Source organism: Biomphalaria glabrata, chromosome 9 (assembly GCF_947242115.1).
Source record: "Biomphalaria glabrata chromosome 9, xgBioGlab47.1, whole genome shotgun sequence".
In the NCBI taxonomy this organism is placed as follows: Eukaryota; Metazoa; Mollusca; class Gastropoda; family Planorbidae; genus Biomphalaria; species Biomphalaria glabrata.
The window spans coordinates 4,399,665-4,416,749 of record NC_074719.1 but is presented as its reverse complement, the minus strand read 5'-3'; the positions used below and the strand labels follow the sequence as shown (position 1 = coordinate 4,416,749).

Here is a 17,085-nt window from a genome sequence, read left to right as displayed (position 1 = left end):
TTTTGCTTGTGCCTGTCTATGTGCCTATACAATACCAACAAAATATTTACCACATTGTGGCTCTAAGACTTTACCCCTAGAAGTCGCAGGCCATCATCTCCATCGGAAAGTGCAAACGGACCGATCGGCGGACTTATTCCACCACAGTTGAATATTTAAATAGCCCCCCCACCCCTGGCGAAATATTTGTTGGACATGATGCACGGACATCGCGAAATATAAAGATATTGTCCGAATACCTCATCCCCTCCCCACGTTTGTGCCAAAACAGTTAGTAGGAATCGGACATACATGTTTGTGTCAGTGAAATGGTCAAATAATCCTAAATCGTAGCTCCCTTACAAAAAACAAGTAACTTAGGCCTCTGTTAGGTCTACAACATACGTCCGTGGAAAGGTTTTGGCCTCAGATAGGAAAATGTTTCTTTTTTTTTAGTATTTATTTTGTTGTTTACAGCAATCGGATATTATACATTCCTTCACAACGTCTGAATCAAATGCATAGACACCAGAAAGATGACACTTTTGTGCAGCCTCCTTCAGCAAGCAGTTGTTCCGACAACATACCAGACACAGAAATCTTAAAGCTGTCCAACATATACAGTATCAATGCGACAGTAAAAAGGTCCCAACTTCGATGGGCGGGACATGTAGTCCTCATGCCAGACAAACTAGCTTGACACACCGGCTAGGCTAAAACCTAAATGTTCCTAACTCTTCCCCAAAATATGTATTTAAAATAAAAAATCACTACCAATAAAACGGCACGCCAATTTATACTCTCCCCTTCTACATGCCCATGTATTGTAGCGTCTGTAAGGTTGAATTAATTATGGTTTTTAATTACGATTTTTTATATAGGGCTACTTTCATGCTAATATATTGAGTTGAAGCTAGGTGCTGAAACAAATGTGATACATACGTATATTAGACATAAATGAATACCAGCACCAGGGACCAAGTTTTTAAGAGAGAAAGTAGTGAATTAAAAGGCTACGAAAATAAGGGCATGCGCCGATCGAGGCTCGAACCTGTGACTCCGGATTCGACACCACAGCCTAGCTTATAGCATGTTCAGATAGCGCTTTGGTCAATGGGGAGGGGCGCTCAGTCGGGTGTTGAACCTCGAGCCCCTTTCATAGGAAGCCAAGCTAAGTTCAAGCGTACTCAGCCTCTCGACCTCGCTTCCCACTAATTGGAATGACCTTTTCTTTCTCTCTTTACCACTTTCTCTCTCACTCTCCTTTTCTGTTTTCCTGTTCTTCCCTTTTCTCCTTCTTGTACACCTTCTCTCTTTTCTTTTTCTTCTTCTTCTCTCTCTCTCTCTCTCTTTGTTAACCCCCACATTTTTCGTTGCTTTTTTTTTGCACTATACGCGTCGTAATGTTCTTCCATTTAGACTTATATCTTCTATTGGAACGGCACACTCTCCCTTTCTCTCTCCTTCTCTCTCACTCCTTTTTCTATCATTCTCTCTCTCTGTAATGCTCGCCCACATAGACTTTTGACTTGAATTGGAATGTCTTGCTTTTTAATATTCTCGCACTCTCCAAACGTAAACATAATAATGGCCCTTGAAGACTAGTAGCACTTTTCTCTCCCCTTCCCTTCAACAAAAAAAATGTCATTCATACATTCAAAATATGAATTTTTTTTTTGGCTTGTCAATTTGACCAATCAAGTAAATTTGATATCAAATAAGAGAAATAACTTGTACATTATTTATAAATGTGTTTTAAGTGTGGATTACTTCCCCTATAGTTACGCTTTGTCCTTTTTTTTATTTAATTTTTTTGTTTTTGTTTTCATATTTTGCTTGTTTGAATTGTATATGTACTAGTGTGACGATTGCCGAGCCGAAGGATTGTATTAATAAGTTGATGAATTCATATGAAATGAAGAAAGAAACATCTCTCTGTATTTTCTTAAAACTTCTTTAATAATACTTCTTCAACTTTCAGATAAAATGACTTCTTAATTCAATAACAACTTGACTTGATACTTCATAAATAAAACTTAAAGATACATGAAACTTCACTTAGTATAATTTCAACTTCAACTTATAAAACTTTAACTAATGGACCCGCTAATATCACAAAACTTATAACCATTACTAATCGAGGACTGAGCGAGGACCATCGCTCTACAAGAACTACTACTATGCGAGGACTCCGTCTATTGACTTTCCCCTAATTTATACTTTCTTTGATCGTACGTTCCAGAATCATGAAACTTTCTCAGATAATTATTTTAGTAACTTTGACCTTCTAGAAGCTGACGTGTGCTATTTTTTTCCCTTAACCTCTTTCTTCGATTGGATATCTAAAATTAACTTGTTTACGCTGGACACTTGCACTGGTTTGAACTCGCTTCTAGAAATTGGTCGAAATAGGTCACAGACTCACAAGTGACAACTAGACAGCGCGGCTGCCTCAGCAAATTCGTGACGACAACGTACAAAAACTCCAGTTCTCATTCTTAATCTTCGGAATCGAAGACATTGTCATTATCAATAATGGTTGAAATAATAGGCACTCGGTTTTACATCTAAAATTTGCCAATAGTCGATTGTTCTATTTACGTCAGACCTTGTCTGAGTAAACAAGCATCCGTTCGATGTTAGTAAAATATATCCATGGTTCAAAATATGAATGTTCGCCAAAGTTGTTACGACTTTGGTTTTGTTTTCTCCACTTTATATCGAACAGAAACATTTTCAGTTATACACAAAATCGTAACCCGTCAAAATAGCGCGGACAAAATAGGGCCGAAAAAATATATATTAATCATTTTGAAGGAAATACTTTAAATATCGTAAAAAATGAATAGAGCCAATATTTTTTGTTTGTTTTAATGTTATCATAATTTTTCAGTCATTTTGCAGGAAACACTTTAGATATCTTAAAACATAAATATGCAAACAGTAAGCAAAAATCATAATAAGTGTACTTCGAAAACACACAGATACTTTTTCAATCATATATTACACACTTACATTATAAGTCTGTTGCTTTTTTTGTGCTATCACCGCTGCTATGCAAACATCACATGCTTAATGAAACTCACATCTGTTACCAGAGTAGTATTTATTTATAATCACTTGCAGCCTGGATAGTGCCACTCTACACAAAGATAGAGGCACATTTCTAATTCCATACGCTAGAACAAAATCTTCAAAAGCGCTTCTTCTTCCATTGTTCCATTAGAGAATGGAATGGGTTGCCTGAATCAGCCAGGAAAACCAACCAGTTAGCAGAGTTTTAGTCATTGATTAACATGCATGACAAGATTGTCACATGAAATGCATAGGGCGAATTTATCGTTTGTAAAACATAAGAAATACCACTAAGTCATCAAGAAATCTCATCCACTGTAGTACGGATTGAATGGCTGAATATATCTAATCCTATCCAGAAAATTTTTTCTTTATCTTTTGAAAATATGTAAAAAATCATGGTATGCAATTTTATTGAAACAAGATGCACATTTTGTCTGAAATAAAAATGCAAAGACATAGCCTTGACCAGTGCATTTGCCTGAGCCAGCCAGGAAAATAAGTCACTTGGCGGAATTGAAGTCATTGGTTAACATGCATGACTAAATGCATGACTTGTAAGACATAATCATCTTTTTTAAGTAGCATCTGTATTAGATAAGAAGATAATGATCTTAGCCAAAGTGCTAAATTGCTGGCCCTTTTAGTCTAATGCTGAAACATGTATGAAAACCATTTTTAAAAAAAGTTGCTTATACATATTATCACCTCATAAATTATTATTTTTTGGCAAATCTTAATTTTTAAATCTTCAATCTAAAATAAAGCAGCAGTAATTATATACCATGTCATGTATATGTTGATTAAAAATCCTACGACAAATGCTATTGCTCTTAAAGGCTGCGGTAATGTCAATAGATATACAAATGTGTGTATAAATCGGCTGATTGTAAAAGTACGGAAGATGAAAGCTGCAGTTGTTAAGCCTGGATTGGTTGCCACATACATCAGACCAAGCAAGACAAATGGTAGAACATTCTCCAAGTCATTACGATGACACCTGTGAATAAAACATAACATTCAAATTTAAATAAAAATAATCCATATTTTTTTTTTAATCAAATAAGATTTTTTGCCTACATTTTTGAATGTGTAAACTAATTATCATTGAAACATTTTATAACTCTACTGATAATAATGACGATGTCTTCAATTCTGATTTCTAGGTTTAATTACATTAATGTTTATTTACAGTAATTTATTTTTACGTCAACATCTGTCACAAAAAGTAAATAGAGCCTAAAATTATTTATCAATTAATATAAAACAAAATATATTTGCAACCATGCATTGCTATGAATAGCAAAATCTGAAATATATAGGCCTACATATATTTATTCAATATTGTTATTCCTTCATATTCAAAGAAATTGAGAGGGCCAAATCTGAAGGATCCAATGAGAGTGTCACATTTTCACAAATATTTTAAAAACTTTTTTGGACACTAATAATGAAATAAAAAACACCCTAAGATGGGAATGAATTTAATAATATATATATAAAAATATGACTATATTATATAAATGTCAAATATCTTTTTAACAAGGCCTATAGGAACCAGGAAAAAGAAGAAGAGGCAGACAGAGAAAGCGATGAGAGGACAACATAAAAGAATGGACTGCCATTCAAAGAGGTTCTAACTAAGGCAAAAGACAAAGAGTAATGGAGAAAGATGGTCGCAAATCTTGCTTGGTGCCCCAATGGTCCAATAGACTAAGGCAAAGGTAAAGGTAAAAGGAACTAGACAACAATGATAACATTAAAAATGACTCCTGCAACAAAACATCAATACTCTAATATATTTTTTATCAGCTTACCTGCGCACTCTTTCCACCTGTGAGTATTCAGTTATTGTTTGGCTCTTCTCTTCATGGTCCTTATCTGACTTAATTTTCAGCACTTTCTGTGGAGATGTGTAAATTAGTTTAATTTCAAGTTGTGTGCAGTTAATCTCTAAATATCAAGCAGACACAGCATTCATACAAAATCTGTATTTACCATAATCTTCAAATACAAAATTTGATAAAATAGGTACTCAGAAGGTCACAAAGATAAAGATATATCTTATATAATACAGACGTTACTTCAAAAAAGAAGATGATTATGTCCTACGCATCATGCATTCAGTCATGCTTATGACTTAAATTGTACAAATTTGTCCTAGCATAAAGGAAGAGGAATGTGCCTTTATCTTTGTGTTTTTCTGAGTATTTTTATTAAATTTTGTTTTTGTATTTGAAGATTATGGTTCAGAGTCTTATATCTTCCCTATAATAGTGCTATTAGAGCATGGAAACTTGGTGAAACTTAGGCCTGACTTGTTTTAGTGGTATAGATTGTGTATAAATCAAATCTAAATAAAACGTTCTTTATTTCATCATCTTTAGGCCTATGTTCTCAGTGTAAAAAAAAAATAGTGCTCAAAAGATGAGGAACAGAAGTTGAATATTTTTTTTTCTTTTGTTTCTTATATAAGTCACCTGTTAATCAATATTATATTTCTGTTAATGTTATACGTGCTTTTTTCCTATCTTACTAGAATATATAGATTATAGATTATTCTAGATCTAGATAGATCTATAAACTGTCAATTTATATACATTAAAGTACCTAGACGTCCTAGGGCTAGAGATGCCTGTTACTGTTAGATTGACTCATGAGTCAATTGAGACTATAATATAGACTTTAGTTATTATACTTTAAAAGTATTTATACTACCGATTATAGATCTCAAAATGGATTTAAATCTGATAAAACAAGATCTAGATCGCTACTTTCTATATTAAAACATTTTATATTTAATATGAACTATGAATCACACTATGATACCTTTTGAGGCGTGGATGCATAAAAGACTAAAACTGTAACAATGCTTATTAAACTTGTTTTAAGTAAAACAAGGGCACAGTGACCTAAAAATATTTGAAACACTGGATTAGTTAAGTTGAAATGTTTCAATGCCATTTTGATTTTGTAACTTTTGATAAGCTTAAACAACAAATTGATTAGATCTAGATATACCGAGATAGAAAATCTAAAGCTATTAATATAATTAAGTTTAATTATTGTTTGTGAACTTTGACCTAGATCAAGATGATGCCAACTAGGAAATAATATGTTTGTTTGTAAAATGTTTTACATGTTTCGGATGTTCCTTCAGAGTTGAAGATAGTTAACTTCGTGGTCCATTCCTCTCGCAGGACGACGGGGGATGGGAGAGGGCAAGGTTTGTATATGAAGTAGAAAGAATCCTTGTCACAGCAAAATGTAAGAATACGATCCAACCAGATTTATTATTTAATAAAATGGTCAAACAAACAACCAAAAACAACAACAACAAAAAAAAACACGTTTGGCTTGTCACAATTATAACTATTTATACAGCATGATATTATGGACTATGTGTGATCAAGCCTCTTAATTAAGTCACCAAGCACACAGTGACTTTAATAGGTGTCAATAGGCCTATAGTTTACAATTTCACATTTATTTATTTATTGCATCTATCTTATATATATATATATATAAGATACATGCAATAACTATATATATATAGTTCGCCCATCATGGTTCGACTTTTGTGACTATAGTGACTTGCGCTGGAACGTCAACCTCACTCTCTCGCCCTATATATATGCGGAGCCAGGCGGGGGGGGGGGGGGCTTCGCAGACGCATGACGCGTAGGACTTAATCATCTTTTTTGAAATAACGTCTGTATTTTATACACATGTAAGATAATCGCACCAAATTATTGTAGTGGTCTGAAACTTCTTAGTATATATATATAATTTAAACGCAAAATGCTTTTCTGCATGACACCCTCTATAATAATACATAATTTGATTCTGAACAAAAAATACTTCGAAAAACGCGGGTAATTATGAAGATTAAGACAGGCCGGTTCCACTGTACTGTAAATGATTCACAAAAGCAATAGCTTAATGATAAGCCGAATTTAGTGCGATTTTGTGTCTTGCTAAATAGCAATCTAAAATTCTTTTAATAGGCCTAAACCTTTATTTAGATTTTAATATGAGAACGATAACTTTACAATGCTAGCCGATAATATATTGTTATAAACCTGGTGGTGGCACAGATGGGGGTAGTGGTGTGTGTGTAGTCAGCCGACGCAAATCGCCCCAGGCCAGCGCTAGACGAGCGGTCAACCGTGACGAGTTACGACGATCGGCCGAGACGAGTGTCAACAAGAGAGTTCGGGAAGGATCGCTGACGTGAACAGAGCTCAGGGGCGTCACGAGAGTTGTAGTCATCTGACCACCCAGAATGGCCGAGCGACGTTCTGTCCGGTTCTAGAAGGCCAGCAGGGACCCTATATAAAGAGCGAAGGTATCAGAGACCAACCAGTCACAACTTCCCGATCTACAGTTCGTTACAACGGCTCAGTGCAAGTCCGAGGCGAGACAGAGAGAGACCAGTGCAAGAGTTGATACGGCGGAGAGATATTTGTACAGTCTTGTGTTACGTGCTGCCAATTGTACAGTATTGGCTCTTATTTATTGACATTAAACTATTACGTTATTTTGAAGCCCAGAGTTGTCAAGTTCTTTAAGTCGGTGGTGTCTGGTGCCGTTTGCAGAGAGCCTGGATAGAGAGATTCGTAACAATATAGTGCCCAGCAAAGTCGAGTTTAGTGAACCTTTTGTCTTGAACGAGTTTTCTGGTGAACCTAATTTTTGTCTCGAGTTTTCTGGTGAACCATTTGTATTGTCCTGTGGCATGTGCTCTAGATTCGAGCTTATCTTATGAAATACAAACTTTACTTAAAAAAAAAATGATGATTACATCCTATGCGTGTTCCTAGGTCAATCTAGCCATGCATGTTAATCAGTGACTTGAATTCTGGCTAGTCATTAGTTTTCCTGGCTAACTCGGGCAACCCCATACAGCATATGGAGCAATGAATGTGCGCTCTGGTCGGCTCTGGGCTTCATTTCGTTCGGTGTTCTCGATGGTCCCTACATGTAAGGCTAGAACCTTGCCCGCTGCCATTCTCCTACCTCCCGTGGGAGATTTTTGGGCTAGAATGTAATTATCTTCATCTGAAGGCACATCCGCAAAATAAAAAACAAAAAATTGGTTAAATGAGTTGTCCGGTGAACCATCTTTTTTTTTTGTTTTGTTTTTTTTTTTGTTTTAGATGTTTCGGATGTTCTGATATTTTGAAACTAACGGTTTAGAGATTTATCGATGTTTATTATAATTCTTAAAAAAAAAATATACAGAAATCGAAATTGATAATAGACCTATGAGCTGGGTGAGTTTTATGGGGCGAGTAGTGAAATCTAAAAGACGGAATAGATCGAGTTCTGTATGTATTTGAATAATTTAGAAAAGTGAAAAGTAAAATTAAATTATTTTTTTTTTTTAGGTTTGTACAACAGAAGCAGGGATCTTAGAATCGCATTCAGAAGCAGGGTGTAAAATATTCGCATATATTCAATTAATGCGAATAAAGAATTTACCGATGCAATGGGAAGATAAATCTCATGGTAGCAGTATTATTTCCGTATCTGTTAGTAAATATAGACTATATTATAGTCTATAGTGACTCTATAGTCTATGGTAAATATTGTCATCTTCTAGATCTAGACCTAGATCTAGATCTAAGTCCTAAGTCGACCTATTATGATAGACTCAGATAGACCTAGACTAGATTTATCTTCTTTTTTACAAAGCTTATATATAGATAGGTATAGGCCAGTGATGCCCAAACTACGGCCCGCGGGCCAGATCCGGCCCGCGAAGTGGTTCAGACCGGCCCTCCAAAACATTGGCACAGAAGATAGGAAATAGAAAAAAAATTAAAAAGGTTGAAAAATTTATTTTCTATGTTAGCATTCACTTTTTCTTTGATGGATTTCATTCTTATTTTTCTTCTTGTAGAATCAACAGTTGTTTTAGAGTCTTGGATAGTTTCCCGGCTGTCTTGAACTAGCCGTGTCCTTGACATCTCATGTGTATAACACAGCGCATCTTTTCTGCATCATTTTGATTCGAGTTCTTCTAACACCAACATGATTGGTGACGTTCCATGTAACATTTGTTCGTTATTGAAATGGGATGGTCGAAGAAACGAAAATTGGAAGTTGAACTTTCAGGAAAAGTGGACAGATCTTTTTTTGTGTGGAACATAATAAATCAATATGTTTGATTTGTACAGTAATGTTTTTAAGTAACATAACATAAAATGCATTCTAAAACAAACCATTACAAAAATATTGAGGCATTGTTGTCTTGAGCCGCAAAGAAAAGATCGGAAAGTTACGTCAAAAGTTGAGTAGAGTTTTGCGATTGGCGAAAATATTGACCAAGAAGTCAAGGAATGAGTCGGCTGTAACAGAGGCTACAGAGTTGCTCACATTTTAAGAAGAGAATTGAAGCATACAAAAGTGATTTCTGGCAGAGATGGAATAAAATCGTCCATAAAAAAAAAACAGTTGAAGCTTTCAGCTTTTCGGCCATGAAAATTACAAAATGGGTGAAAGATGTTAGTGAAAATCCAAATTCAAAACTAAATGACAGAGCAGCAGATTTCGAAATCATTTCTATTGCCGCTGAGGAGTGACACCAACTGGAACTGATTGACTTACAAAGCCAGACTTCCCTGCTTGAGAAATTTCGTCAATGCAGACAATAGATTTCTACGCCTTGTTGTCCTCATGAACCTTGCACATTTCTGAAATTCTGGGTATGATCACAATGTTTACAAGAACTTAATTTAGTGGAAAACTTTCAGTTACAAGACGCCTGAAAACATTGTTACATATAATGACTTATGGGTGTAAGTAGATCTACAAGCATACATGGGATTGTGATAAAACTATTTAAAATGTTTTAGTCTCTATTTCTTTTTTTATATCTTTCGTTAATGTGGCCCGCGACACGAGTGTCGGAAATTAAAATGGCCCGCAGGCCGTATAAGGTTGGGCACCACTGGTATAGGCCATAGGTCAATTTTGACTCACTCTGTCAAGTCTGTCTGGTAAAGTCTGGTAAAAAGTAAAAAAGTTTTTAATTCGTTATTTCTCTCACACTCTTTGTCGTCTTAGACTCTTAGACTCTAGTCTATCTCAATTCAATTGCTTGAATTACTAATTTTACTTACTATTTTCAATTACAGTAATTACACACTTGACTATTGTCTCAATAATAAGTTAAACAGAAAATAGATCTAGATTCTAGATCTATAAGTTTAAGCTTTTTTTTTTTTTGTTTTTCTTGTTTAAATCTAATCTAAGTAGATGTCTTAGTCTTAGTTAGATCTAGACATCTGGATTATTATAGATCTATTAAATCTATATATTATATAGTAGATTCTAGATAGATTAATTATAGATTTTTTATTACATTATAATTATATTTATGGAAAATCAATGACTTAGCCTTAGCAAGAATTTAAATTTAAGTCACTGTCGACACTGATTAATTAACATATGTATGACTTAATCATACTTAATGACTAGATTAACAGTAACACATGATGGTTATAGACTGTAACATTAAATTCTTAGGATTTGGATTTGTAATTATCTTCTTTTTTGAAGTGTTGTCTGTAATCTGTAAGATAAGATACTCTAATATTGTCTCTACATAGAATCTGTAGTTTTAGTTTAGATCTAAGTGTAAGATCCATCTAAGATCTAACACTCATTATCATCTCTCCAGTCACATATGACATTATATTTAAATATGATAAAGAATGACTAACTAAAATAAATATACCTATATTATACTATAGTCTGTTTTATATAGTCTTTAGGGAGAAAAGTCTGCTGCAAGACTAGTCCAGAACTAAGACTAAGAAATACTGGAAAGAGAAATGATTAGAAATGGATTTTAATCTCTAAACTCTTGCCTAGTAAGACCTCAGCTGACCTAGTCACTAGTCAGTGACTAGTCATGCTAGTTCTAGAGAAAAAGAAACTTATACATTTTATATTCTCCTGTAAGTTGACTAAGACTAAATCATCAAAGTTTAATCATATTAATCTCATCTAAGCCTTTTTAAGGTTTTAAATTTCTAAAAATGTATATTAATTAGATATGTAGAATCTATACTAATGATAAGAATGATAATTTCATTCATCTACTGAATAAACTTAGAATCCATTAGAAAAAAAAAGTGAGACTAATTAAAAGGATTCTGAAGATTAAAGATCAGTGCAGTATTTCATATGATCACGCACTCCCAGAGTTCCGAGAGCATGCACGTTTTGCAGTCAAAGCTGTTTTCCATGGTGGGTAGGGGGTGTTAGATCTGTATTTTAGATTACATTGTTGCTGTAGTTAACATTCATATTTATGTTTGTTACAGAAACTTTGTGTATATCAGATGAATACTTTCTTACTGGCCGTGATGGGTCGCACCTAAGGAAGTTGATTAGACCTTCTAAAAACATGGACAATGTATGGAAAATGCAAACATTGTCTTCATTTGCCAAAGTAAAACAAAACTTGACAATCGATCAAAGTCATGCAGTTAAAAGTGAGGGGCTAGAAGTGGAGGGTGCAGATTTGTCTCCTCACACAACTTTAAACAACTCTAACAGTCAGACTTCAGATGTAGTCACTGGAAATAAATATCAGGTAAGATGTACAAGTAATACCCAACTGTAACGTTTTCTTGTTAAAACAAGAGTAAGACAAGGATGTATGCTTTCACCCTTGATATTTTTGTCAGTGAGTGGTTGAGTCATGAGACAGACAGTCTCAGACATTAAAAACAGCATACAATGGGCCCTAACATAACATCTGGAAGACCCGTATTTCATAGAAGGCATCTGCCTTCTCTCCCATATGCAACAAAGTGCTGAAGCTAAATGGAACAGACTCTTGGAAGTACGGAAGAAGACCGAACTTATAATCAACAAAGGAAAACAGAATTTATGAGAATCAATAACAGACAAGAGAACCCAATCGTACTACAGGGGAAGAACATCCTTGATAAGGACCACTTCAATTATCTGTGAAGTAGGGATTGCAAACCTTCACAAAAAAGAGGATTTAGGGAAATAAATCTTAGAATGGTATTCTTTGAAAGATCATAATGGTATTCTTTGAAAGATCCATAAGTCGAGGACACAGTGCACTCTTGAATTTTTGTCAACACGCATGAACGATCCACCTCCTATTTCTGAAATATGTTACCAGTCTGCTATGCATACCCTTGGCCTTGTAACTAAGAAAGTGGCAGAAGAAAGTATGGAAAAAGCTGCAAGAGGAGTGAAAGAAGTGGTTGGATTTAGCTATGAAGAAGGCATCACTGATTGCAATGTGAGCGTTGACGGGACATGGCAGCATCCAGGGCACTCCAGCCATCATGGTGTCGCTACAGCCATATCAATAGAAACAGGTAAATGTCTAGACACAGAAATTTTTACAAATAGCTGTAGCCTAGTAAGAAAGGAACAGCTGATTATGATAAGTGGATTACCAAACACAAATGTAAAGTAAATCATGTTGGTAGTTCAGGCGCAATGGAAGCAGTGGGAAGTTTACGTCTATTTTCAAGGTCTGTTTTACCTCCTAGAAAGCTGCGCTATAGAAAATATTTAGGAGATGAAGACTGAGCATCATTTTAAAAGTTTTGTGACTTTGATCCTTATGATGGCAAAACAATTGAAAAATTAGAATGTTGGCCATGTTCAAAAGCGATATGGAACACATTTAGTTGACTTAAGTTACAAAACAAAACCATAATACTTTCAGATGCAAAATGATTTACTGGAAAATGAAGGTTGATACTCTACAAAACTTTTATGGGCTGGCCATCAGACAAAATACTAATAATTTAGACATGATCAAGTCTGTAAAATCTGTTTTGGAGCATGTTGCCTCTACTGATGACAACCCACAGCACAAACATTGTAGCATTGAATGGTGTGGGTATCTCCAGAATCCCATGCAATACAAGCATAAACATGGGGTAGAATCAGTTTTAGAACTTCGTTGAAAATTGGGACTAAGCCAAGGATGCTTTTCAAGACAAATGTGTGCAAAAAAGGATTTAAAACAAAAAAGAAAACAATGGTACCATACAATGCAATTGAAATGGCCAAAAAGAGACAAAAGACCCTTAGAGCACAAAAAAGGGCTTTGTAGATAAGGCAAGTGAGATAGAAGGTGATATTTGTTCCCCTTGAGGTCACTAGAAGTTATTATTAACTATTGGTAAGCATTTTTTTTTGTGCTTATTTTTCAATTTTCTCAAAACTTGTTTTTCACATTATTTATTTCACGAAAAAGTTGATAACTAAAAAAAAAATTTTGGTATCTCTAAAACTTTGTACAATTAAACCTTATTTTGTCACCTATTGGCTCAACTAAAGAGCTTAACATCATTTAATATTAACTTTTTTTTAAATGGGAGTATGTTTGGAGCCATCGGAGACAAAAAAAAAGGAAAATTTTAAGGTCCTATTTCACATCATCACCAAATCATTAAAAATTGTCACAAATAGTTTATTTTACTTCAGCCAATGCAGTAGCCATAGTTCTGACTGCCATATATCTTTTAAAAAAAGTAATTTTAAAAAAGTTATGAACATTTTTGCAAGTACTATATTTTAGCCTTGCGGCAGCCATATTGGATGCCTTATTTGCTTATTTTAATTTTTTTCCCCTTATTATCATCTCGAAGCAAAAATATATTCAAAAATAGCTAAATGAGATTTGAAATTAGAATTTAAAAGTATAAACAAAATTAAGCCAACTAAAATATCTAATGAGATGTTAAGAAACCAAAATTATTAATCTATCATAGCTTTTTCATACTTTTGTTTGTTTTGATTTATTTTTTTTATAATACTGAATAAAAACAAAATTAATTATGACAATTAATTTAGCTTCTGTACTTTTTCTTTCCACAGGGGAATTTTGTGAAAAAGAAAAATGTACATAAAAGCAAATTAAAAGCTAAAAAAGTTCAAGGTCATTTGATACAAAGGGATGTAAAAGACAAGATCAAAAACTCTTCGGAAGAAATTCAAAATTTATTTCTAACGAGAAAGTTGTTGCCTAACAAAAGTTTCGGAAAAGTTCAGACTTGTAAAAAACCTTTCCAAATTCAAATTTGTTTGAAAGAATTTTCACTGTCCTCAAAGTTGAAAACTTGCACGAAAAAAACATACAAATGTCCATTATGCCTTAAAGAATACACACACTCTTCAAGTTTGAAAAATCACCAATGGGTTCATACAGGCGAAAAACCGTTCAAATGTCGCCTTTGTTCCAAAGAATATACTCAAGCATCATATTTAAAAAGACACCAACTCGTTCATAGTAATGAAAAACTGTTTAAATGTCAAATTTGTCAGAAAGAATTCTATCAGTCTGCTTATTTGAAGAAACACCTTTTGATTCATACGGGTGATAAACCATTGAAATGTAAATTATGTCCTAAACAATTCTCAAATTCTGGCAATTTGACAAGACACCAACTAGTTCACACTGGGGAAAAAAAATTTAAATGCCAACATTGTGCAAAAGAGTTCTCCCAAGCTATAAATTTAAAAATTCATAAGTTCATTCACACAGGGGAGAAGCCATACAAATGTCATGTGTGTTCAAAAGCTTTTTCTCAATCATCATATTTGAAACATCACCAGTTGGTTCATAGAGATAAAGAGGAGATTGAAAGACTGCGCAAAAATGAACTAGCCACCCAATCAAGTCAAGCCGATGATAAACTATTGAAATGTCCATTGTGTCCCAAAATTTTTTTGTATCCTTCAACACTGAAAACTCACCAGATGATTCATTCTGGTGATAAAAAATTTAAATGCCAGCAATGCCCTAAAGCGTTCTTCCTCTCTTCAAGTTTAAAAATACACCAGGTTGTTCATAGTGGTGAAAAAGCATTCAAATGTCAAACATGCTCAAAAGAATTCTCCCAATCTCAGCGTTTGAAGAGACATGAATTGGTTCACACAGGTGTAAAGCCATATAAATGTCACAAATGTCCAAAAGAGTTCTCACAGTCTGCGCATTTGAAGACCCACCTGTTAGTTCATGCTGGTGTGAAATCCTATTTGTGTCATTTGTGCCCTAAAGTATTCTCACAGTCTGTAAGTCTGAGAATCCATCTGCTAGCCCATGCTGGGGAAAAACCATACAAATGTCAACTATGCCCGAAAGAATTTCTGTATTCCAAATCTTTGAAATCCCACCACTTAGTTCATGTTGGTAAAAAAGGCATTTAAATTATTTGCTGCTTTCCTGGGAGCAGGACAATGTGATGCAGTGGTCATTTTGATCCCTACTTCTTAGCACTAAATATTGCAATAAATCTGCCCTGCACACTACAATCTTCATTTAGAATAAGACAAGAACACACTGTTGATCCAGAGGAGCTTTCTTCCGCAAAAAGCAAACAAGAAATAATTACAGTCAAGTGATATACAAGAAGAGAACCAGATAATTAATATGTGGACCTGGAGCAACACTGGAAAGTGTGTTGTTTACAGACTCCCAATCTACTCTGCAAGCACTTAACAGCAGCACCTCAAACAGCCCAAGAGAGTTGACAACACTCATTGTGATAATCCATCAGATGATATCAAAATTAAATATCAATATCACACTACAGTGGATCCCTGGACACATTGGCATCATGGGAAATGAAAAGGCAGATAAGCTATCAAAGACAGGTTCATCTATGGAACAACCAGATAGACCTGTTAACTACCTCACCCTAAGGTCAATGTTAGTCAACAATTACAAGGAGGAGTGGCTCAACCAATAGGCATCAGGAAACACAGGCAGAGCCATGTACAAAGAAATGACTATGCCTAACAAACTGGACAGTATTAACTTCCTCCCCCGCAATCTACAATTTTCCAACTAAGAACAGGACACACACCTCTATTAAATTACCACCTGAACAAAATAAACTCCACACAACTCCCCCTTTGCAGACACTGCGCCGACCCCTTTGAAACCATAAACCATATCCTCTTTGAATGCCTCTCCCTAATCCACCTTAGGCAGACCCTACTTCCACTACAGCCCAACATAACCAACCCCCTGTATGGCAGTGCTGAACAACTGAAGAAAACAGCACACTTTTTTTTTCCTTGGCACAGTCTGCAAAAGAGCTCACAGCTCAGCAGCAATAAAGCTGGCTAGAAGAAGAAGAAGAAAGTGTTGTTTGGAAAAGTAAGACAGGAGAAAGGACCGGGGAACCAAAGAACCAGACTCCATGTGTGAACCTAAGGTTGGACTGTGTTTGTTATCATTTATAATCTTTTCCTGTTTACCTTCATTGAGTTGCCTCCCTTAAAGTTTTGACACTATTTTGACATGAATTATATATTCATTTAATTATGTCTTTTAAAAGCTTGTTTATGAATCTGGACTGTATTTCTGTTCTAATTAGGTATAGGTTATGTGTAGAACATGGCTCAAAGTTGACATCTCTTTTCCTGGACAATGGAGTTAGTTGAGTAGACACTGTGCCAAGTCAAACTTGTGAATAGGCTAGTTGCAAGGAGAAAACTTTACTCTTGTATTATTGATAACATGGAAATGAGTAAATATTTTACATTTAAAATTGTAGTTTCTGAACTATATTGCTGTGATATTTATTGTTTCTGCATGGGTCACCTATTCAATAACTGTGAACAAATGTATAGAATTTTTGTTTAATCCTTATATTTATTCCTTTTCCTTAAAGTTTTTATGTATTTTCAATTGACTTTTCTGGTAAAGGATAAAATACAATATGTTTTATTTTCTCAAATAAGCATAAACATTCTTACATTGATACTTTCTGTCTTGACTTGTTTTGAGAGTAGTATTGTCTCCCCAAATTACATGATGAATGCAAGCTCGTAGGTGTTGCTTAGCTTCTATTAAACACACCGAAGAAACACATTGTGGTATATATTTTCCTCAAGAAAAAAAAACAAGAACAATCCACTGTTGAACAAAATCACATATAACTTGTACAAATAGAATAACTTGACTCACATATAATACTATTGTTGTATAAAAAAAGCACAATGAAGATA

At 34.6% G+C, this 17,085-nt stretch overlaps 2 protein-coding genes across 7 annotated transcripts; one reads left to right on the top strand and one right to left on the bottom strand.

Moving 5' to 3' along the window:
* Positions 1–1,956: 1,956 nt before the first annotated feature.
* On the bottom strand, positions 1,957–6,122 carry LOC106079562 (microsomal glutathione S-transferase 1-like). Its single transcript, XM_013240742.2, has 3 exons — positions 5,884–6,122; positions 4,872–4,957; positions 1,957–4,054 (listed from the first exon to the last, which is right to left on the bottom strand). The coding sequence occupies exons 1-3, from the start codon at positions 6,016–6,018 to the stop codon at positions 3,811–3,813; spliced, it is 465 nt and encodes a 154-aa protein (XP_013096196.2). The 5' UTR covers positions 6,019–6,122; the 3' UTR covers positions 1,957–3,810.
* A 2,222-nt stretch (positions 6,123–8,344) lies between these two features.
* LOC106079561 (zinc finger protein OZF-like) lies at positions 8,345–16,840 on the top strand. 6 transcript variants are annotated; one of them, XR_008779667.1, is made up of 4 exons: positions 8,509–8,638; positions 11,391–11,662; positions 13,945–15,525; positions 15,562–16,840. XR_008779667.1 is itself a non-coding variant. In XM_056040406.1 (3 exons), exons 1-3 carry the CDS (start codon positions 8,563–8,565, stop codon positions 16,455–16,457), a joined length of 354 nt encoding a protein of 117 aa, XP_055896381.1. In that variant the 5' UTR covers positions 8,345–8,562; the 3' UTR covers positions 16,458–16,840. The 6 variants fall into 6 exon arrangements, 4 of the variants coding, with proteins under 4 accessions (XP_055896381.1, XP_055896378.1, XP_055896379.1 ...); XR_008779666.1 differs by having other exon boundaries at positions 13,945–16,289; positions 16,452–16,840; XM_056040406.1 differs by lacking the exon at positions 13,945–15,525 and having other exon boundaries at positions 8,345–8,638; positions 16,452–16,840.
* Positions 16,841–17,085: the final 245 nt, after the last annotated feature.

Excerpts from the sequence above, each read along its gene's own strand:
- LOC106079562 (XM_013240742.2), bottom strand. The coding sequence starts at position 6,018 with ATGGCATTGAAACATTTCAACTTAACTAATCCAGTGTTTCAAATATTT. Across the intron at positions 4,958-5,883 it reads ATGCATCCACGCCTCAAAAG|AAAGTGCTGAAAATTAAGTC; the intron begins GTATCATAGTGT and ends ACATCTCCACAG. Across the intron at positions 4,055-4,871 it reads CAGGTGGAAAGAGTGCGCAG|GTGTCATCGTAATGACTTGG; the intron begins GTAAGCTGATAA and ends TTTTATTCACAG.
- LOC106079561 (XM_056040403.1), top strand. The coding sequence starts at position 8,563 with ATGGTAGCAGTATTATTTCCGTATCTGTTAGTAAATATAGACTATATT. Across the intron at positions 8,639-11,390 it reads TAGTGACTCTATAGTCTATG|AAACTTTGTGTATATCAGAT; the intron begins GTAAATATTGTC and ends TGTTTGTTACAG. Across the intron at positions 11,663-13,944 it reads TCACTGGAAATAAATATCAG|GGGAATTTTGTGAAAAAGAA; the intron begins GTAAGATGTACA and ends TTCTTTCCACAG.